The following is an 18886-nucleotide window of genomic DNA, read 5'->3' on the forward strand; positions in this document are numbered from 1 at the left end:
TTTATTTATTTATTTATTTATTTATTTATTTATTTATTTATTATGAAAACAGTGTTCTGCCTGCATGCCTGCCTGCGGGCCAGAAGAGGACATCAGATCTCATTACAGATGACTGTGAGCCATCATGTGGCTGCTGGGAATTGAACCTGAGTCCTCTAGAAGAGCAGCCGGTGCTTTTAACTGCTGAGCCATCTCTCCAGTCCCCTCAGGTACATTCCTAAAAAGGATCCCACAGCTTAAACAGCGTAAGTCTGGACATTTTAAGTACTTATAGACAAATCTTCTCCAGACCCTATCCCTGAACTGCATGTAGCAATGAGCAAGGGCCTGTTTTTGTATTTATTTTTGAAACTTTTCCCAACACTGAAAATAACTCATAATTAAAAATTTATCTTAGTGGTTTTCCTTATGAATCAGCTTAGAAATACATGTTTAGCTATTTGGCTATCTCTTTTTTTGTTGTGGGGTATGTGTGTACCACATATGTTTGCATGTATGTACCTGTGCGTACCTGTGCTCACCGATGGGGGGGTGTGGAGGCCGGAGGCTGTTGCCAGAATGTCTTCCTCAGTTGCTTCTCCACCTACTCTTTTTTTAATTTATCTATTAAAAAAAAACTATCTTTTCTCATCCTACATACCCATCCCAGTTCACACTCCCTCCCTTCCTCCCTGCCCCTACCCCATCCCCCACCCACTCCTCTGAGAGTATAAGTCTTCCCATAGAAAGTCAACAAAGTCTAGTGCATCGCTTTGAGGCAGGACCAAGGCCCTCTCTCCATATCTAGGATAAACAAGGTATCCCTCCAAAGAGAATGGGTCCCAAAAAGTCAGTACAAGCAGTAGGGATAAATCCTTGTCTCACTGCCCGTAGCCCCATAGTCTGCCCCAGCCATTCAACTGTCATCCACATTCAGAGGGCTTAGTTTGGTCCTATGCTGGTTCCTCTACTGTCAACCCAGAGTGGGTGAGCTCCCATTAGCTCAGGTCAGCTGTTTCAATGGGTTTCCCCATCACAGTCTTGATCCACCCACCAGAGGACAGAGGCAGCCAGCACTGCACAGCATGGCGGGGAGAAGGGAGAGCCACAAAGGTCACAGGCAAGAGCAATGTCGCTGGGAAGGTAACGCGGGCAGGTGAGCAGAGCCACGCGGTCCATCCTGCCCAGAGCACAGCCAGGCGACTGCAGTAGCGGTCGCTGACGCACACCGCAGGCTAAGGCTGCAAATCAGTCAGCAGCCAGAGGAGCAGACGTAACTGTCCCTGCACCTCAGAAATGTTCAGGCCATGAGGCTGCACATGGCTTGTCCTAGTCACATCCGTGCAGGTGTGGGCGGCAGTCAGGCTCCAGGGACGAAACATAGCACTTTGTGTTACACAAGATGTGACACGGGACAGGCGGTGCCATTTGACAACCTGAACCAGTTAGTGCAACAATCTTCCTCGGGATACAGATAACTTAGTCTGAACAGACATAGCAAGTTCAAGTCCACAGAGAGACAGAAGCGTGAGCAGAGGCAAAGGGGAAAGAAAACAGAAAGACCAGACAGATTCTGGTTGTCAATCTTTATTTACGATTACTCTCCAGGAAGTGTTTCATCTTGAAAGCCAAGCCTTAAACAAGCAGTACACAGGGAAATACTCCCGCTGCATCACAGTAAGATCCTGTTCGCAGAGTATTAATGGAAGGTCTATTTGTATGCAGCAAAAGAAACAAAAATTAAGCAAAGACCAAGAATTGTAGGCACAGTATGCGTGCAGTCTTCACATTCAGCTCACGGTGATTCAGTGCAGTGGGAACCCAAACACACCCAGCTGCATCACAGGGCACAGTCCTCGGTGAACCCCAGGAATGCTACCAACTTAGTGGAGAGAGTTGAAATGTGGCCTCATGGCTTGGATATCCTAAAAGAAAGGAAAGAGCAGGAGAAGACTGTTAAAGACAGGCGTGTTTACTGCAATCTTTGCTATTTAATTCACAATCCGGGAAGGCATGACCACAGTTTACCTTTTCTGGCCCCAGAGCAGAGAAGAGAAAATAAATTTGGTGAGAACCAAGCCAGATTTGTACTGGTTATCAGAACTAACATCTCGAACACCAGAAGAAAGGCCGGCCCTCTAGCTTCCCTGCTATCATGGAAAGCAGAGGCAGCAACTACAACTGAGTCCCTAAGAGGGAATTCCGACAATGCAAGGTTACAGTAGGAGGCAATGTTGAGAGGCAAGCGTTGGGAAGTAGTGTCTATTTATTTACTTATATTTATTTTTATACGTGTGAGTGTGTGAGTGTGTGTCATGTACATATGAGGGTGCCCCTGGATGCCAGAAGAGGGCATCAGATCCCTGGAAGCTTGAGTTGCAGGCAGGATAGGTGCTAGGAACCAAGCTTGGGTCCTCTGGAAGAGCAGCACGTACTCTTTATCACTGAACCATCTCTCCAGCCTCAGGAGGTAGAGTTTGCTTCTCAGACTGAAGCACCAGTTTGGAGCCTAACCCTAAACTGGACAGGAGACTGTCTTCATGGTTCTGTTCACTGCCATGTTCTCCAGAGATCGTGTTTTCAAACTGAGTATGAACTCCTCGGCACTGAGACAGGGTGGCCTCTGGAAGCTGAGTGGTTGCCAGAGATGGATCCTGCCGCCAGCCATGGCACATTTGAAAGAAAGTCACCGAATCAGTGGGAGCCAAGGGAGAAGCCGAGAGACTTCTGGTTCATGCCTTCACATCTAGGTATGTAACAGACTATAATGGGCTAAGTTCCAACCCAGCACCCTCAGAGAAACAGACAAAACGCTCCACACAGCCCCTGACACTCATCTTCCGTTTTTATTTTAACTTTGGAATTGGACCTGGACACCGTCCAAACACTAAGGCTTCTCTCTCCGCTGAGCCAGTTCACGTTCAGTATTTTCATGGTCATCATATTAAAACTGCACAGTTTTTTTAAGAAACCCTGCAAGTAGTGTGGGTATCAGTGGATTTGCATGGTGTTCGTGAGGCTATGGCTCTGTAGCCTTTGGCTTTGCTGCTGGTTCGATGACAAAACCATCACTTTTGCACTTTTTTTGTTTCTTCAGATGGGATTTCATAAAACTGCCAATTTTCTCTTCTTAAATATGAGTCCCCATTCATTCCTTAGCAGTGGAATCATTACCAAGGAACAGACAGTTGAGTCTGTGTCACCAGCATGAAGGAAATTGGTGGGTGTTGTAAAAGGAGCAGCGGGCTGCATTCCGGTGCCTGGCCGCCCGGCTAGTTTACACCCGAAATAATTACACGGAAACTATATTCATTTAAACACTGCCTGGCCCATTATATCTAGCCTCTTATTGGGTAACTCTCACATAATAGTTTTAACCCATCTACATTAATGTGTATCGCCACTTGAATGTGGCTTACCGGCATGAGTCTAACCAGTGTCCGTCTTGGGCAGGAGAATCATGGCATCTGCCTGACTCTGTTTTCTTTCTCCCGGTGTTCTGTTCGGTCTACTCCACCTATCAAAATTGTGCCCTATCAAAAGGCCAAGGCAGTTTCTTCATTTGACCAATGAAAGCAACACATAGAAAGAAGACCCTCCTACACCAGGTGTGGAGACATCAAGCCGTGCCCTTGATCTACTGTAATATAAACAGAGCACAATACTTCTATAGTCTAATAGCAAGCTGTGACAGACATCCCCACCAGCTCCAAGAACACATAGTAACCATCTCTATTTTTCTCTGTGTAGCTCTGGCTGTCTTGGAACTCACTCAGTAGACCAGAACAGTCTGGAACTCACAGAGATCCACCTGTCTCTGACTCCCAAGTGCTGGGATTAAAGGCGTGCGCACCACCGCCTGGCCATATTAACCATCTTGATAATAGCTTCTTGTTCATAGGAATGTTGAGGAAGAATATCTACGCTGTTCACACACACACACACACACACACACACACACACACACACACACGAGAGAGAGAGAGAGAGAAATGTAGCACTGGTGTCACCAACAAATGTTTTCACTAAGCTGATGAAACCAATGGTTAAAGATGGCAGACCCCACCTCTTCTGTGGTTCTCTCTCCCCCTTCTTTTGTACATAGTATCGATGTTACTCAGAGCACTGAAGAATTCTTTTTCCATCTCTGCATGAACCCGTCAGTGTACCTGTCTCTAGTTGGGCACCAAGTCTTATCACGGGCCTTTGCTGCTGACCTACTGTGTGTCCAGGTACTTACCCTTCATTATCACGGGTCCTTGCTGCTGACCTACTCTGTGTCCAGGTACTTATCCCTCATTATCACGGGCCTTTGCTGCTGACCTACTCTGTGTCCAGGTACTTACCCCTCATTATCACAGGCCTTTGCTGCTGACCTACTGTGTGTCCAGGTACTTACCCTTCATTATCACGGGTCCTTGCTGCTGACCTACTCTGTGTCCAGGTACTTATCCCTCATTATGTCCTTCTCAGCTGCTCTCTCAGCTACAGTCCAGAAATCTGACTCACGTTTTTTTAGTACAGGTGTGATATAGATAGCGAGGAGACTAAAACGCTTTTTAGTTTTCTGGTTTGTTCAGTGTTTGGTTTATTGTTTGTTTGACTTTTGTTTTAAGTGGTGGCAGACAACTGTGAGGTCGCTCCCAGAAAGATCCACTGCCTCTGACTTGGTCGCAAGAACAACAGGAGCAGCAACCTGGCTCGTGCAAATGTGCTGTCCTTATGTCTCGTGATACCAGCTGTTTCACAGCACCAAGTGATCTGTAGGGCTTTCACTTAGCCTGTGCTAGGTGAGGATCCCACCATGTCCTTGATACCCTACTACTATACACCATCCTTATCCTATTAACACACGGTATCTACCCACCCGTACAGAATTGTGTAATTACTGTTTTATCGCCAACAGACGTTTAAAACCACAAGGAAGCAAAAGCTTACCAAATGTCTCATCATCCACAGTTGTACACACGAGTGTTTGGTTAATATTAAAAAGTGAGACCAGGCTACCCAGCACTCAAGATGACATGCAGAGATACGGGAATTGTCTTTCAGGAACCAGTAGCTAGCTCCGTGACTTTGAGGTTAGGTTTGCCGCCAGCATCATCGGTGATGAACAGCATTCATGCCGTGGACATGCAAAGGCTGCTTCCATGCCAGCTCTTATATAGAGATCACGCAGAGGAGGAAATGTATGCACGCCAGCCCTCCTTTGCTCAGAGTGCTCTTTTCCCATCCTGCCCTAGAGCCAAGTCATGCACATGGTAGTCTGAAGCCCTGCAGTGCATGGAGCCAGGCAGAAGACACGTGTGCTCATGATTCTCACACCTCATGAGAGGTCACACAGGGCCACACAGGGACAAGCTACTCAGCCCGGAATTCTGCACCTACCTGGGATAGTTGATGAACAGGCCTGAAAGGCCTAAGAGTCTTCCCCTTCTCCTGCTTCTTCCTCAGCTTCCCCTTCCTCAGCCTCTCCCTCTGCTCCTTCCTCTGTCACCTCTTCTGTCTAGGTTTTACAAAATCACATCATTACTGAGACGCATAGAGCCAAAGACACCATGGGAATACAGGCCAAACTAGAGCTGAGGGCTCACAGTGACACAAAGGTGGAGAGTGTCTGAAAAGGACATCTGACACTGACCTCCAGTTGCCACACGCACACACACGCACATGCACATGTACATGCACTCACACACGCACGCACACACACACATACACACACACACACAAGTGTAGCAAAAGCGGCCCTGGTGTCACCCACAAACGTTTTCACTAAGTTGATTAAACCAGCGGTCAAAGATGACAGACCCTACCTCTTCTGTTGTTCCCGCTCCCTCTTCTCCCTCTTCTTCCTTGGGTCCACAAAGATTAAAAAATGGAGTAAGATTTAAATTGAATTTTTAAGGTAAACAAACTATAACAAAATGGAAGCTTATTGAATGAGTAATACATTATTCATCCATAAGGTGTCAAACATCAGAACTGTGATGATCTAACAACATCAGATCAGAGATGCAAGCAATTAAGATTTTCAACCAAAACACAAACGTCTTTTCTGCCTTTCCATCCTGATAGGTTTGCCTTTACTGCCGCTATAACACAGTTCATAAACTTCAAAGGCCAGTGAGATGCTCGACCAGGAAAGTGCTCGCCATGCAAGCCTCACGACCTGAGTTCAAGCTCCATGTTGCTGGACTTTCTTTGACTCTAGCCTCATGCTGGAACACCAAAATGTCATTGCTTTTTATTCTTTTACTCTTTGGGAGGCCTGCTAACCAGTTCCCAAATAAATCACACATGGGGTCTTATTCTTACTTGTAGTGGCAATTTATTTGTATTTTAATAAACAAAGCTTGCCTGGGAATCAGGAGAACAAAACAGCCACACTGGTCAGCCTTACAGACCAGGCAACAATGACACACACCTTTAATCCCAGTAGCCACACTACCCTGCCATAGAAACCAGGTACTAGTGCACGCTTTAATCCCAGCCTGAGAGAGGAATACAAAATGTGAGGAGACAGCTCTCAGACACGGTCTCATTCTAAAACTCTTGGAGGCCGGATAGCCATTTTGGACTGAGGTCAAGGTAAGAGCCAGTGGCTGACTGTTTTGCTTTTTGAATCTTCAGAGTGAATTCCAATTTCTCTGAGTTTCTATTATTCATGCTTCAATTACTTATAAGTGCCCAGCTGTAGCTTGGATTGTTTCTAGCCAGCTTTTCTTAAATTGTCCCATCTACCTTTTGCCTCTGGGCTTTTATCTTTCTCTATTTCTACCTTTACTTTTTACTCTGTGGCTGGCTGGGTGGCTGGCCCCTGGCACTTGCCTCTCCTTGCTCCTCTTTCTGTTCACGCTTCTCCTATTTATTCTCTCAGCCTGCCAGCCCCACCTATCCTTGCTCCCGCCCTGCCATTGGCTGTTCAGTTCTTTACCAGCTCTTTATTAGCCTGTGTTTTAGACAAGCAAAGAATCACAGCTTCACAGACATAAATGAACGCAGCATAAAAAAAAGCAACACACCTTTACATCGTTAAACAAGGGTTCCGGAGCATAAACAATTATAACGCATCTTTTTTTATTATTATGTATGTAGTGTTCTGGGCACCAGATCTCATTACAGATGGTTATGAGCCATCATGTGATGGCTGGGAATTGAACTCAGGACCTCTGGAACAGCAGTCAGGTCTCTTAACCTCTGAGCCATCTCTCTAGCCCATGTAATACATCTTAAAATAATATTGTACAATAGCCCCATGTCCCACATAAAGGTGGTGTGAGAAAACTGACCCCACAGGGTTGTCCTCAGACCTCCATATGTGCACCGTGGAACAATGGCAATCGTTTTTGAGACTATAATGACACTGTTTCCCTTCTCTTCTCTCCAACTGCTCCTATGTCCTCTCCACTTTGCTCTCATTCAAATTCATGGCCTTGGCATGGATGTTAGGCTACAGACCTTAAAAGACGCTACCACTTTAGAGAATCAGAGGTGGCAACCTGGGATATATCGGGCTGTCACCCTACAGCCGACAGGGTTCAGCTGGAACCACAAGCAACACCAGCCATGGACCGGCAGTCCCTCACTCTTGCAGCTGAGGCAAGTCCATCTCCCAGATGCCCAGGCTCTGGAATTACTTTATTCTCTTATTTAACCCCTTCTGGCCTTATGGCTCCCCGCCCACAGCCTGGAGCATGTGGTATGGAACCCTCTAGCCTTCAGGCCCATCCCCAGAAACCTATAAGAACCGGAAATTCCTTTGTTCCCTACAACGAAGACTCTCCCACTTTGGGACCCCAGAGGCCGTTGTTCTGTTGAAAATGCTCTCCTGAAAGCTAATTCTTCTCATCTATTTCCTATTAAACCCGGAACGTCTCCTTTATAGTCTACAACTATGGCTAAAAGCCACCCCGCCCCTACCTAGCCCTCTGGCTTCCCTCCTCCTCGCTCCTTACTCAGCAAAACTGAACCCCCGATGAGATTCACATCAGCTGCCACTCAGAATCAGGTTAGCCGGGAAGGTCGAGTCACAGGCCCTCAGATCAGCTCCCGCAGCCATCCCTGAGTTGCCCTTCTCTCTGACTTCTCTGCCTGTTCCCTGCAGCTGTGATCTGTCCCTCACGTATCTTCAGGATCTCCAGGGTCCTGCCGCTGTTGTAAAACTGGATAAATACGAGTTTATGGCCGAGAGCAGGAACACATGAAGCCTGGTACCTTCTCTCTGCCTCTCGAAAAGTTTTCATTTTCTCCTTATCCTTGTGCCCTCAGACTAAATGCCATCATATACAGCATGGAGCCATCAGTTCTGTAGAGTTTCACACTTTCCTAAATCCAAGGGCTTTAGTATTCAAGCAGAATAAGGTATCATTAAAAATGGAGATGGTGGAGGTGCATGCCTTTAATCCCAGCACTCAGGAGGCAGAGGCCGGAGGATCTCTGTGAGTTTGAGGCCAGCCTGGTTTAGAGCTAGCTCCAGGACAGCAAGGGCTACACAGAGAAACCCTGCTTGAAAAACCAAATTAATAGTAGTAGTAGTAGTAGTAGTAGTAGTAGTAGTAGTAATAATAATAATAATAATAATAATAATAATAATAATAAATAGTCTTGAAAGTAACTTCAAAGGGCCCAGCATATTGTCAGCACCAGCACTTAGAACACAGGCTCCCCATCAGGGCAGATTTTGCCTTCCTTCCCATTGCTCCCTCCTAATCCCTGGGGTTCTGCCTATCAGGGAGCAGTGGCTCAAACGGTTGATAAAATGTGAATTGAACATATTTATCCAATGCCACTCCTGCTTCCAATCCTTCTTAAGTTGAGGTACAATATATTAATTTCAAAAGCTTTCCATCATAAGTTCACAGAACTAGACAGCATCTGACCTAGGCAGCTGTTAAAAAGCCAACTGCACACAATGCTTGAACTCAATTTCATGGGTCAGAAAATAATCACGTAGACAAAGGCGTTATAGAGAAAACTGTAGTTCCCGGGTCAGTGACGTCAGGTGCTCACAGCACTGCAGACAGGAGCACCAGGAGGAGCCGCCAGGAAGAGCACACATGGGAAACGAGATCCCGTAGACCTTCCACAGCAGCTATTTTTTGTTGGGAACTTAGCCAAGACTTGGGCCACTGACATGGCACTGGGACAGACCTAAGGGCAGGTGTCAGTGGTGACGAGTGTCAGACATGGATGGTGACGAGGATGCTGAACCCTGCCAGTGTGACCTGAAAGGGCAGTGAGCCCTAGAACTGTCAGGAGAGAGCACCGGTGGTGTCCCCTGGGTCTTTGGCCCTTAGTCCAGCCTTGTGCCCGCAAGCTTTTTGGAGCTATATCCATGCTGGCCTTAACATAAGTCACTTTTGTGGGGATTTGTTTGGGGAGGAGCTGAGATGGTGAGACTTCAACCATGTGTCACCAAGCCCAGGGCTTGGAGATTTTCAGATGAAGAGTACCATCTGGCAACAAACATGACCCAAAACAAGTTGGCCTTTTCTGCAAGATAACTTTACCTTGATAAGAGCCAGTTGTGATGTTTTCAACCATCTTAGATAACTTTATAGTGTTTCCACTGAAACTTTCCCATGGGAGACTCGGCCTGAGGCCTGTAGTCGACCCCAACCCAGCCACCCCAAGGCCTTGTCGGCCACAGTCCCACAATTCCTTAAGTAATCCCCACACCCACTGTTCTTGACCCCTACAGAATCCCCCGACATCACTTATCATCATGTGGGCCCTGGACAGCAAATCTCTTCAGGTGTTGTGGGACAATGGTCTCAAACCCTGCAAAGATTTATCAGTTATGTTGGTTTAATAGATGCTGATTGGCCAGTAGCCAGGCAGGAAGTAGAGGTGGGGTGAGCAGAGCAGGAGAATTCTGGGAAGAGAAAAGGCTCAGTCTGCACTCGTGACTCAGACACAGAGGAAGCAAGATGTGACTGATTTGCTGATAAAAGGTACCAAGCCACATAGCTAACACAGACAAGAATTATGGGTTAATGTAGGATGTTAGAGTCAGTTATTAAGAAAGCCTAAGCTAATAGGCCAACCCGTTTATAATTAATGTAGACCTCTGTGTGTTTCTTTGGGACTGAACGGCTGCGGGACCAGACAGGACAGAAACTTCTGCCATTTAGGAGCAGGCCCCATGCACACCTCAGCCTCACCGGGACCTGTCTGTCACCTGACTCAGTGAGTTTCCTTCCCAATGCTGGGCTCCAGTCATCACATTCCCACTTATGTTTTACTAACACTCAAATGCCCTGGCTCTTTTCCCCAGGAGGCTCACAGGAAGCTACATGTTGCCATCACTCAAGGCAAGGAGTAGGGACTTGTATCTGAGCAAGAGCTCAGAATATGAATGAATGTGACTTCTCCCCGGGTACATGAGGAATCGGTGAAGCCTCCACTGATTGTTTCCCACCAAGTCTGCCTCAGGCGCCTCCCTCTGGCCCTCTCAGCACCTGGTCCACAGCAGTTAAAGCAGGGTTGAGAATAGCTGGTTCCTCACAGCTATATTCTCAGTATGCACTTTCTCTGTCTCAGCTGTGAGCTCAGCACAATTCCTGGCACCATGCAGGAGTTCAGTAAGGGACAGAAGCAACAAACCCACAGCAATAGAGCAAACACTCACATTCTTCTCTTGGGTGTCTTCACTGTCCTCTTTCTGTGCCTCATTTTCTCCACTTTCCTCGGCCTTCTCTGTTCCCTGTTTAGAAAAGAATCTCAAAGTATCACTGACCTTCAGGAAGCACCCAAGGACAAAGAAAGCCACCCCTGCTGTGGCTTGTCCATCTCAGTCCCGGCATGTAAGTGGAGCTGGAAGAGACCTCCTCAACACAAGTTAGATGCTGACACAGCTCCCCAAAGCCCCAAACCTCTATCAGACTCCTGCATGCTGCAGCCATGAACTACTGAGTGAAGGATGTTGAGTTACCCATTTAAGGTTGGTGAAGGTGGCAGATGCAGAGATGGATGAATATAGATGAATACAGTAGATAGATACACAGGTAAAGTGGATGGATGGATGGATGGATGGATGGATGGATGGATCAGTGGATGGATGGATGGATCAGAGGGCGGATGGGTGGATGGATCAGTGGATGGATGGATGGATCAGTGGATGGATGGATGGATGGATGGATGGATGGATGGATGGATGGATGGATCAGTGGATGGATGGATGGATCAGTGGATGGGTGGATGGATGGATGGATGGATGGATGGATGGATGGATGGATCAGTGGGCGGATGGGTGGATGGATCAGTGGATGGATGGATGGATCAGTGGATGGATGGATGGATGGATGGATGGATGGATGGATGGATCAGTGGATGGATGGATGGATGGATGGATGGATGGATGGATGGATGGATGGATCAGTGGATGGATGGGTGGATGGATGGATGGATAGATAGGTAGGTGGGTGGATAGATGGGTGGCTGGGTGGGTGGATGAATGGATAACAGATAAAAGAGATAATAGAAAATAATGATAATAGGTATATGGATAGATAAGCTATAGATAATAGGTAGATGAAAGATAGATGATCGATAGATAGATAGATAGATAGATAGATAGATAGATAGATAGATAGATGAATAGATAGTTCAGAGAGAGAGAGAGAAATGAAAGCAACATTAAACCCATGCAGCCACCCTGACGACACTGGCAGCACCAGCCTTACCTCTGCAGGGCCTTCTGCCTCTCCTGCCACATCTCCATTGGGAAGGGAAGAAGCTTCCTCGGGCTTTGTCACCTATACCAAATAGTTGAAAACACTTGAAGATTCTCTTCAGGACAATGACTCACATTTCAGTGTCTTTTAACTAACTGAATTGTTCTTATCTTTGGCCTTCATTTTATCCGCAGCAACAGTGGGGTCCACAAAGGGATGAAGCCATTGCCACCCACGCTGTAGTAACAAGAACTTAATCCCTGTGGCTGGGGAGATGACCCAGTGGTTAAGAACACTGGCTGCTCTTGCAGAAGACATGGGTTCAGTTTCCAGCACACTCATGGCAGCTCACAGCCATCCATAACTCCAATTCTAGGGATCCAATGTCTCTTCTGGACTCTGCAGGCACTGGGTATGTACTTTACATACAAACATATATGCAGGCAAAATACCCATACACCTAAAATTACAATAATTTTGAGAGCATGAAAGCAGAAAGCATTTTAGCACAAGCTTGGGGCCGAGCTACTACGGAACAATGGTCTTGTACCCTGTAAAGATTTGTCACTTGTATTGGTTTAATAAAACGCTGATTGGCCAGTAGCCAGACAGGAAGTATAGGCAGGGTGAGTAGAACAGGAGAATTCTGGGAAGAGGAAAGGCTCTGTCTGCAGTTGTCACCCAGAGGCAGAGGAGGCAAGATGAAAATGCCTCAGTGATAAAAGGTACCAAGCCATGTGGCTAACAGACGAGAATTATGGGTTAATTTAAAATGTAAGAGTTAGTTAATAAGAAGCCTGAGCTAATAGGCCAACCAGTTTATATATTTTTGTGTATGTTTCTTTGGGACTGAATGGTTGCAGAACTGGGTGAGATAGAAACCTCTGTCAACACAGAGCATATCAGCACCCCCACATGGTGGTCTTAACTTATTAAAAGGTCCTCAGCTTTTGGGGTATATATTTATTGGGAGGCAGAGTAAGGGGAAAACCCCATCAGGAAAAAGATTGGGTACAATTGGGTACAGTCTATAATTCCTGGTGAAGAGCAGGAAGGTCTCTATTGTACCCCATCACAGAATGAGAGAGGGGGTTCAATAGATCATTCCCTTTGTTTCTCCACAGAGCTTTTTAAAGCCATCATGAGGTTATCCTCAGGACAACCATTCTTCAAACACACCTTCTGTTGACACCCTCAGATGACAATCCTTAATATTTGCTATATATCTAACCCTACCATTCTAATTCAATCTTTGTAATGTCTGCTTAACATTAAGACTATGAAAATTTATTCAAAAATGTTCTAATTGGTAGATAGTCAATGTGACCCCATGTTTATGACTCTCTGACTAAAATGGTGGGGATATTTTTTATCAGATTTCTTTTCAAAAGTGGGAGTGATTCAGATCTCTCTGTAACATACGAACATCCTCCTTTTCTTTAGCCTTGTGGCCAGTTAACACAGTTGTGCTTTTTATTGATTGTGAGTGTTTTCAGGGGAAATGGAGTTCCATCTTCCTCTATATTTATATCTCCTTGGTCCCTGGAAGGAAGGGCATACTTTGAATCACTTACACTGTCTGTTCAGATGATTTCATCTATGTCTTGACCGCTTTCCTTGAGTTATTTCTAATTCTGTATGGGTCTTTGAGAGGGTTCTCACTAGGTAGCCCAGGTGACCTGGGAACACTTCACAAATTTGTGTGTCATTCTTGAGCAGGGGCCAGGCTAATCTCTGTATCATTCCAATTTTAGTACATGTGCTGCTGAAGTGAACACAATTTTAACTTTTTATAAAGATAGATTTATCTGTGCCTTTATAGTTATTAAAATCTAGACCTTTAATCATCTATAATCTAATTTTATATATGATATAAAATAACAGGTTGGGGATGGGATTATAGCTCATAAAACAGTATTTGCCTAGTATGAATGAGTCCTAGGCTTCATCCTGAATACGGTTTTTATTTTAATTTAAAGTCAATGTCCATGTGATGTTCTGAATGAGAAATGTCCCCCATACACTCCTGTGTTTGAACTCTTGGTCCTCAGTTGGTGGCACTCCTTGAGGAGGTTATGGAGCCTTTAGGAGGTGCAGCCTTGCTGGAGGAAGTACATTACATCACTGGGACAGCCTTGGGGAGAGGCAGTGTTGCCTCCCTTCCTATCTGTCCTACTCAGGCTTTCTATTGCTGCAATGAAACACCACTACCAAAAGGCACACATGCTCAAACATGCATATACGCACATGCACACATGCACACACACACATTGAACTGGTAGAGAGATAAGTAAAGCCCCATAGAATGGTGACATGTAAATTCATGAAGCATTCTGTAAATTTTTTTAAAAAAAAAAAAAAAGATCATGTTGACTTCGAGCATCATTGACGAACACTAGTCAGTGTTTGCCAGCTTCTCTCTCCTTCTATTGTAGCCTGTACTGGACCACGCAGGGCATCCCAGCTTACCTTCGACCCTGGAGGGGGAGTCAAACCAAGGAATGAATAAATAATATTTTCTTCTTTTGCAGAGAAGAAAGAGTCAAAATCCTGGAAGCAAAGAAATGGAATATTTAAAACCATCCTACACTTGGGGGCTGGTATATGTTCTGAGCCCAGTCCCCTTATCAAGCATGAAACATCCTCTCTGCTTGTTTTCTCAACTGATAACTAACCCCTAAAGCTATAAATCAAAGCCATTAATGTTACATTTGTTTTTATGCATTGACACACACACACACACACACACACACACACACAGAGGAAACAGAGTAAAGACTGCAGAAGGGGGTGATAGGGACAGGTGCACAGCCTGTAATGACAAGATGTAGAGAAGCCTTTTTCCCACCACTGGTTTTGAATTCTGTCCTTCCCCACTTCCCTGAATACCAGGGGCATTCACATCTATATTAATAAAGATGCCAATGATCAAGTCATCTTTGGTTGTACCCAAGCCTAGGCTGCCTCGGTCCTCAGGTGGTCACCGCAGCCTGATTCGGCTTCTCATGGGCATACATGTCTGCTACTTCCAGCAGGAATTCCCCCTTTGGTGGGTAACCTGGCCTTGACTGTGCCTGGCTTTCCATCTGGTGTTGCCTTTCTCTGATACTTGTCTGCCATGACTCTCAGAACATCTTCATCTTCTCTGCACGGCAGATGCCCAGGACTCCCAGACACACCTGAAGCTCTCACCTCCTGGTGCAGAGATATCCATCGCTTGTCCCTGCCCCCATGCCGGCTGCTGTCATGGGCCCAGGGCTTGGCTGACCAAGAATCCACATGAACCAGTGAGATTTTCATAATCTACATTCTAATGATGGCGACAGTGTCTTAGTTAGAGTTTCTATTGCTGTGATAAAACACCATGACCAAAAGCTATTCAGAGAGGAAAGGGTTTATTTCAGTTTACCCTTTCAGACCATTAGAGGAAAGCCAGGTCAGGAACCTGGAGGCAGAACCCAATGCCATGGAGGAGTGATACTCACTGGCTATTTCCTCAGCCTGCTTTCTTATGGCACACAGGACCACCTGCCTAGGGGTGGAATCCCACAGTCACTCACAACAGTCAGGCGGGTTCACTCACAACAGTCAGGCGGGTTCACTCACAACAGTCAGGCGGGTTCACTCACAACAGTCAGGCGGGTTCACTCACAACAGTCAGGCGGGTTCACTCACAACAGTCATCAATCAAGAAAATGCATCACAGGTTTGCCCATGGATCAATCTGGTGGGGCATTTTCTTAACTGAGGTTCTCTCTTCCCAAATGACGCTAGCCTGTGTCAAGATAACATAAAACTAGCCAGCACAGACAGACTCTTTAGTTTCTGCCTTTTTATTTTTATTTCGTGAGTGTTTTACCTGTGTGTATGTCTGTACACTGTGTATACACATGGTAGCTGCAGGGGCCAGAGGAGGGTACCGGATCTCCTAGAAGTGGAGTCATAGCTGGTTGTGGCTACTAAGGAGGTGCTGGGAACTGAACTCAGGGACTTTGCAAGAACAGCAAGTGCTTTTAACTGCTGAGCCATCTCTCCAGCCACCCTAATGCCTTTAAGAGTTTCACAAAGCTGTGTTGACAAATGGTTCCTTAATGGAAAAGGTTATAAAGTGAGGCTGCTGTGGCTTTCTGGCCCGGCCCTGGCCCCTATTTGGAGACAACAAGCACAGTTTCAAACAAGAAGTTACCAACACTGGTGCCTCAAACAGGACCACCTACTTCATGTTTGAGGCCACAGCAAAGTAGATCCACCAGGTTGAAGTATAAAGTCCTTCTGAGCAAAAGCCCCGTGACCTCCCAGAGGGGAGAGTAGAGCAAGCTCAGCTCAAGGGACTGTAGTTAATTGTGAGCAGGAATTTGGATGGGGTGATTCACACTGAAGACCCTTCTAAATCATTTCATCTTTCGGTCTGTGCTAGTATGAACTTTTCTGATTTTCCTAAAAGTGAAAAGAACTGGTGTGCCAGAGAGACGGCTCCGCAGTTGAGTGTTTGCTGCTCCCACAGATGTCTTGAGTTCGCTCCCCAGCATCCACATCAGGTGGCCGGATCACAATCACCTGCAGTTCCAGCTCCAAGGGATCTGATGCCTACTTCTGACCTCTGCAGGTACTTCATACAAATGCACATGTGCACAAACAGGTGCATGGGAAAGCATGCACACGCACACACATGCACGCACACACACACACACACACACACACACACACACACACACATGCAAACACACACAGATAAATTTCAACAAATAAAATAATTTTTTACGGAAAAAGTCAAATCAGAATTCCTTGCCACTACCGCTCCCTCCTGCATCAGCCTTCTCCTTGTCTGCTGGGATGCATAGGAGACTAGGGGTTGTGTGGAGAGTGGATTCTCTTGTCTTTTATTGTTTTGATTACATTTATTTACTGTGGAGGATGAGCATGCTTGCATTCACGTATGGAGGTCAGCAGACAACTTCTGGGAATCCTGTTTCACCTTGTGGGATCCAGAGATGGTGCTCGGGTCACCAGGCTTGGTAATGGGTATCTTTACCCACTGAGCCACCTCACAGGATGGAGGTCTTTCTTCACAGAGGAAATCCTTTCTGCGTTCTGGGAGACTCCAAGTAAAATTCACAAGAGCCTTGAAAGAGACCATATGCTCCCCACGGCATGTATGGACCACATCAACACTGAAAGTACTCTCGCCCACAGGACTTTTAAGTAAGACTTTCAAGAAGCTAATCCGGCCTTGCAAATTCATGCAGTCCTATGGTAGGCTCAAGGGCCTCCCACTTAAGCCCTTGTCCACCTGGCACCCCAGAAAGTGACCTTATTTGGAAGTAAGATATTTGCAGCTGTGGCTGTTACGGTAAGACCATACTAAGTTAGAGTGAGTCCTTTTCAATGACTGACATCCTTACAGGAAGGCCCTGGGGAGACCCTGGTACACACAGGGAGAAGCCAGAGATCACATCTGGAATACTTCCACAAGCCAAGAACTGCTGGCAAACTTAAGCAACTGGGAGAGAGGAGTGGAACAGGCTCTCCTTAAGAACTTCTAACATGCACCAGCACCATGATGGCCTCTGGAACTGAGAAAGCATAAATACCTGATATTTTAAACCACAGTTTGTGGCAGTTTGTTAGAGCCGCTGTAAGCAAGCAACCCGAGTCCCTAACGGGCAAAAATGCATACTTCAGATCAGAAGCCCAAAAGCTTTTGTGTAAAAGAGTGGATAGTGAGTCTCAAGATACCGGTCAGTCAGTGAACTGCTTGTCTTGCAAGCATGGGGACCAGAGCTCCATTCCAAGCCCATGTAAAAGAAATCTAGGAGCACATATATGACCTCAGCACCAAGGAGGCAAGGGCAGGTGGATCCTAGCACCTACTGTCCAGGCAGCTCGGTCCTCTGACCTCCAACCACACCCACACAAGTCCACACACACAACCATCCAGTGAGTACATTGGGCTGTGTGGCTTGTATAATCTTGGTTCCAAGCCCTCGGCTGAGCCACAGTCTGACCTCAGCTGCAGGTGATTGGTGAATAAATTCTTGTGGATGTGGGCTAGTGAGACCTAGACAGACTGCAGCAGGAGTTGGCCTGCATCTGCTCGGAGACAGGTGGTTGGGATGAAAAGCACAGACAGCTCCCAATGACAAGAAGTGCCTGAATACCCTGCACGGGGCCCAGATTTCAGACACAGCACACACCAGACAATTAACCCCTCTGCTTGACAGCACCCTCTTCCCCATAGGAGGAATGACAGAAGAATGACCCTGCTAAACGTCCACTTCTGATAGTAGAAGCCCACTGATTTTCAATGTTTCCTTTCAGCAATTTGTTTTCTTAAGCAAAACCTGTGAACTCTGAGGAAGGTGGCTTTTTGTTGACATAAACTATGAAGTCCTTCAAATAAAGTTGTTGGACCAGCACACTGGCTCAGTGTTCAAGTCTGCCATGTATAATAACATGAGCTCAATCCCCAGAACCCACGAGGGAAGAGAAAACTGACTCCCAAAACTTTCCTCTGACCTTCACACCCATATGCCGTGGCTCACACATACCCACACACATGCACACAGGCGTACAAATAAATTTAAAGGAGATAGAAATGTTTAAATATAAATAAAATTGTCATTACCATCAAATGCTCAGAATACATTTAAACTAACTGAGTGAGTTTGAACACATTCATCCTGCTTCTAGCATAAGACGACATGTCTGATAGTCAAATTTTAAGAATTTATTGCCAGGCAGTGGTGGCGCACGCCTTTAATCCCAACACTTCGGAGGCAGAGGCAGGTGGATCTCTGTGAGTTCAAGGCCAGCCTGGTCTACAGAGTGAGTTCCAGGACTGTTACACAGAGAAACCCTGTCCTGAAAAAACAAAAAAATAAATAAACAAAAAAAGAATTTATCATGTACCCACTGAGTATGCCCTTCACAAGGCTAAGTAGAATCGATCCCTTTCTACCTAAAGTGCAGATTTTATTTAAACAAACGGCTCCTATTCTTCAACATACAGAATCTAAAACAACCCCAAATCTTCTGGCCACTGTGCAACTGATCCCACCATCTTCTCACTCTTAAAGAAATTATAACCTGACAGGCAAGAACGATTTCAAACAGTGACTCAAAACTAATCTACTTCAAACAATTTCTGGCCAATGGGCTGACAAGAAGGGTCAGCAGATAAAGTGCCTGTCATACCAGCACGGGGCACTGAGCTCAGGTCCCCAGCGCCCATG

General features: G+C 46.0%; 1 protein-coding gene, 1 long non-coding RNA gene and 1 other non-coding gene across 4 annotated transcripts in view; 1 reads left to right on the forward strand and 2 right to left on the reverse strand.

The window, feature by feature from the left end:
- Positions 1 to 1550: 1550 nt before the first annotated feature.
- Sh3bgr (SH3 domain binding glutamate rich protein) overlaps positions 1551 to 18886 on the reverse strand; it is a 31823-nt gene continuing 14487 nt past the window's right edge. For both annotated transcript variants that reach the window (XM_048422992.3, XM_048422996.3), the window contains exons 3-8: positions 14124 to 14204; positions 11664 to 11735; positions 10610 to 10684; positions 5793 to 5831; positions 5368 to 5485; positions 1551 to 1904 (exon numbers count right to left, since the gene is read on the reverse strand). In XM_048422992.3, the coding sequence (XP_048278949.2) occupies positions 5399 to 5485; positions 5793 to 5831; positions 10610 to 10684; positions 11664 to 11735; positions 14124 to 14204 (354 nt within the window). In that variant the 3' untranslated portion in view covers positions 1551 to 1904; positions 5368 to 5398. The remainder of the gene's footprint in view (positions 1905 to 5367; positions 5486 to 5792; positions 5832 to 10609; positions 10685 to 11663; positions 11736 to 14123; positions 14205 to 18886) is intronic.
- Positions 4600 to 6293, forward strand: LOC125393000 (uncharacterized). The gene is made up of 2 exons (XR_007229666.3): positions 4600 to 4769; positions 6055 to 6293. It is a non-coding gene; the product is annotated as an uncharacterized LOC125393000 (long non-coding RNA).
- LOC125393011 (U6 spliceosomal RNA) lies at positions 13329 to 13432 on the reverse strand. Its single transcript, XR_007229675.1, has one exon. It is a non-coding gene; the product is annotated as a U6 spliceosomal RNA (small nuclear RNA).

Source organism: Myodes glareolus, chromosome 2 (genome assembly GCF_982192425.1).
Source record: "Myodes glareolus chromosome 2, mMyoGla1.1, whole genome shotgun sequence".
NCBI lineage: Eukaryota > Metazoa > Chordata > Mammalia > Rodentia > Cricetidae > Myodes > Myodes glareolus.